Here is a 4,677-nt window from a genome sequence, read left to right on the forward strand (position 1 = left end):
ATAATTACACTGGAGCCAACTGACTTCAGCTCTGTGTGAATAATATTTTTAAAATTGTGGATGGTGATTGTTTCACTGAATTAAATTTGAAAAAGTAAACATCCTCTTATAATGTGATACTATGCCCCCTAAGAACTTTTCTTAGTGTTAAAGTTCAACTATTGAAAGAGAAAATGACCTAACTTCTATGCATTCAATCCACTTAAACTATTACACCAAATACAGTAGCAGATAAACATTATAGCACATGTCTGAAATAATTTGTCAAAGTAGTTCTCTCTACATTTAGTGAAACATTGTTCCATATATTTAATATAAGAACTGGAAGATTGATGATCAAAGACTTACCACACTGGAAAACCAGGAAATGGCAATCTTCTTCAGTGCTTTCTCTGGGGGAATAAAGTGTGTCAACTTTCCGGAATGGCTTTGTTTCATTTATGGCAGACAGTTTATTGGCCTTAGGAACGCCCTTGTTTCCCTGGTTTTTGCAACATCCATATTAAGTATTACATATTGCCGGTATGCATCATAAAAGAAATGTCAATACCACCAGGCCTGCAATACAGATTTATACTGAATATCTCACAACTGGATGTGATAAGACTTTTTGTCCCGCTTTTATACTGCAAATGAAGTCTTATCTCTCCTGAAATGAAGAGCATTCAGGAAATACTTTGAGAGAGATGCATTCTTTTGAAGGTTCAGTCTTTTGAACGTGGAAGCAAAATAGTCAAAAGCTGTTTGAATGCAATAGGTTTGCAGACAAGTGGAAAATTGAAAGTCCTTCACTGGTCAACACAAAGCCTGACATGTGAAATATTCTTTTGTGTGGTTCACAGAAGTTATGCATTTTGTAAAATCTTCAAGCATCCTGACCTGAGGAATTCATATGTATTTTATTCACATGCATGCTTGGTAATTGCTACATACCAAGTGGAATTATTTTCAGTCATGTCATGACCCTGCAGAACATGTTTTAGTAACCTTGTGAATTTCAAGAGAAAGAAAAATGAGGGTATGGCTTAGCGGCTGCTAAAGTGGGAGAAAAGGGCACACGTGTCTTGCATTGTGGAACTTGATGCCTGTGTTCCTTGATACCCACAATGTACAAGTTCAACAGTGTTATCAGTGGTAACAATGGTAACCCATTGCCATAGCTTGTTGATCCATTGTCACCATGAGGATGGAGAAACAATAACAAGCAATGAAATCTTCCAATGTGGGTGTTTACACTGCATCAATGCATCCACCATCACAACAGCAAGACATATGTCTGCCTGATGTTTTTGTTGTTATCACACAATGTACAGCGTTTCCAGGCCCAAGTAGCACATAACTGAGAGAGAAAACATCCAAAGAGACGACATCCAAAGAATGCAAGCACAATATCTGCACTAAAAGCATTGGCTAATACGACAATGAAGAAGTCAGCATCTTAAGCGGAAAAAGATTGCATTTTACTACTGAATGGTTGCCCAATCCATCTTACTTTGATGTTAACACTTCTGGTGCTAGTTAAGCCTACATTGTCAACTGGAACACACTTCCAAATCACGATCCACCTATCTTGTTCACTACCATAATTAGTGCTCCCGATAAGAGGTTATGTTTAATTACCTCAGCATCCACTTGACTTAACAGCTGTGTGATAACATTACACTTTGGTCTTTGTTTTTTTTTTCAAAGCAATTTAAACTTCATTAGGCTCTGCCATACCTCTTTCAATGTATGATTTAATGAACACACTTAGGTTAAATAATCTAAAACAATACCCAGCCCAAGCCTGATACTCATGTTGCCATCAAGCAACCCATGCTGCTTTAACTCTTGCATTGCCTCCCAGGGTGCTGGGAAAGTGAACATACACAACTATGACAGACCACCTATGCTTTAGTGTGTGAAACCAAGGAAGTCTGATGCTGTTTCATAAAGGTTTTAAAATGCATGTAGCTGCCACCATGTGTTGATAAGCTGCATGCATTTCTCATGTATTTAAATGCATCCACTCTTCCCAATATGTTTTGATCACACATTGAAACTCTCAAAAACTCATTTGCATAAAAAAATACCAGCCCCTGGTTTTCTCCCATTATATATTATTACGCACTATACGTACTAGCGTATATAATTCACTAGTACGTAGTGAACCTGTTTAGTCAATATTCCCAGGCACTTTACTGTGCGAGATGACAAATTTGGGGGCATTAACCCCCCCCCCAAAGAAAAAAACATTTAGTGAATGTGCCCCTTAAACTGTAACTGCCTCACTCTGTAATTGTGCCAACAATTTAAGAGCATTCAGTGGCTATTTGTAGTCATAGGGGAGTGATCAGGAGGAGCAAGGGAAAGACAGATGTGAGATTTGGTCATTTGTTAACTTTTGTAATGTACTGTTTTGTATTCCTGGGGGTACGCTATCTAGCTCTGCACATGGTACTGCAGCAGGTGACTAATTGTATTACATTGTGCTATACACTTAAACCTCAGCCAGGTCACTCATTCTACATAGCGCAAAGACACAGTAGTTGTCCCCAAGCAGAAAAACAAAAGTAACATTGCAACTTTGAAACTATGCTGCTCACAAGCTAGAATGAATGAACAGAGGGCAACTCATCTACGTAGGAGTCTAAGGTGTTAATGAAAAAGGCTAAAGAAATGCTGAAATAATATTTGAAATTCAGATATTGAAACAGTCTCTAATTCCCACATCTGATGAAATAAGTCATTCAATAATTTCTGGACCCTGTATCCTGATTAAACTCTTACAACTCTTATAAGCATGTAGCCATCTGCAAGAGGCAAATGAGAGTAAGGGTCTACCAGGATCATATGCAATAATGACCTCACTCAGGCCTGCACTTTATTTAATAGGGACATGGTAATACGATGACAGAGCTGGTGGAACCTGTTTAATTTATTTCTTTCTTTAAACCTTGAAATTACAGAATTGACAACTTGGACTTCCACAGTAAGGTGGTGCCATGAGGAAACAAAGACATGGATGAGTTTTCATCTGAAGTGGCCACTCAACAAAAGGAAGCCAATTAATCAGAAATATAACGGGCCTGAGGACAAGGGAAAATTCATAGACATTCTGAATTTAAAAGAACTCAGTAATAGTTTCAGTCAGCTTTATATAGGGCTACAAATCATAACAAGCTCAAAATGTGCAGTGTTGAAATACAATGATGTAATGTAACAGCGAGTGGATGTATATGCCTTATATATAATATTCTGGCATGTTCTAATATAATATCATTTTTATTTTTAATCTGTAACAGGCTGCTTGATCTGTAGGTTCGTTGAATAAATCATGTGTACAATAAGATCAGCTTGTATGCATGAAGGTGCAGCTGGCCTTTTGCAAAATTGAATTTCTGAACAGATGTGCGAAATAAGGTAAATTGACATGATTTTTTTTTATTCTCACACAGGGTTTTTCATTACAGTTGAAGATAATTTCATCCCCTATAAATCCAAGTATAAAATTGCTTCATAAAAGAGTCTTTGATTACTATTTATTTCATTATATGAACCCCCACATTCCTGTGCGAGGTGTCTCACATGCAGTACATGGATTCCATTATGCTTGCATTACCTTACCCAGCCTGTTTGGGATGATCTCATACATAAGAATTCTTCTGCCAATGAGTGTTAATGCTAATTAATAAAATTTAGGTCTTAACCATGCTATCCCAACCACTAAGTGGCACTTAAGTTGTGCTTGGTCTCTGGAACCTTGAAGCAGGCGAGGCAGGGGAACACATCCAGTAAAAGGCTGAACTGATGGAGCAGCTCTTTCCAGAAGGTTGTCTTCCCGTAGATGAGCACCAGGGAATTGACCGCTGTATAGACCGAGGAGAAGAGGATGGTCAGCACCAGGACGTTCTGCCTCTTGACCATGCTCATATAGTGCACATAGAGGTCCACGACCAGGAAGCAGAGGAACACGCTGACCAGGCCCAGGTTCATGCGGATGACACGCATCTCGGAGCCCAGCTTGGGGGAGTGGAAGCTGTTGGTGCTGGCCTTCATGTGGCGCAGGTGGATGGCCAGGTGGACGCTGATGGAGATGCTGCTCTTCACCATCAGCAGACCGGGGATGATGTCGGACATGAGCAGGTAGTAGGCCAGGTACGCCATGCCTTGGATGCCGGTGGTCGCCAGACTGCCGCAGTCGGGATTAGGGTTAGTCTCTGTGCTGTTGTGCTGGGAGAGGACAACCAGGAGGGGCATGCAACTGGCAAACCCGCACAGAGGAATGATCAGGACCACGGTGGTGACGTGCTTGAGAATGGCCTCCTGGATCTTGGTGTAGCAGTGGATGGGCTCGATCACCAGCTTAGTACTGTAGTAGAACGTCAGGAAGGCGGTAATCCACATAATAGAGAACTTCAGGCTGTGTACCGTCACCAGCAGAATGGAGAAAGGGAGGCTATTCAGGAGACAGTCGGTGTCCATCTTGTCCATTGTTATCCAGAAATAAGAGACCAGCTGGTGGGTGCCGCTAACCACAGAGAGGGCTGTGATGATAGTCTCACAGGGAAGCCAGTGGCCGTTCTGTCTGTAGCTCCGCAGGTTCGTCAGCAGGATGTACAGATTGAAGAATATTGTGAGGCTTGCAGTCATGCCAGTCAGTATCCAGATGGCCATCTTGTCTTCACTGGACAGCAT

At 40.9% G+C, this 4,677-nt stretch overlaps 1 protein-coding gene across 1 annotated transcript; it reads right to left on the reverse strand.

The window, feature by feature from the left end:
* Window positions 1-3,705: 3,705 nt before the first annotated feature.
* Window positions 3,706-4,677, reverse strand: LOC118776092. The gene has a single exon (XM_036526173.1). It carries the CDS (start codon window positions 4,675-4,677, stop codon window positions 3,706-3,708), a length of 972 nt encoding a protein of 323 aa, XP_036382066.1.

Source organism: Megalops cyprinoides, chromosome 4, assembly GCF_013368585.1.
Source record: "Megalops cyprinoides isolate fMegCyp1 chromosome 4, fMegCyp1.pri, whole genome shotgun sequence".
NCBI lineage: Eukaryota > Metazoa > Chordata > Actinopteri > Elopiformes > Megalopidae > Megalops > Megalops cyprinoides.

What these genes read in the sequence shown, in the direction of transcription:
- LOC118776092 (XM_036526173.1), bottom strand. Translation starts at nt 4,677, where the DNA reads ATGCTGTCCAGTGAAGACAAGATGGCCATCTGGATACTGACTGGCATG.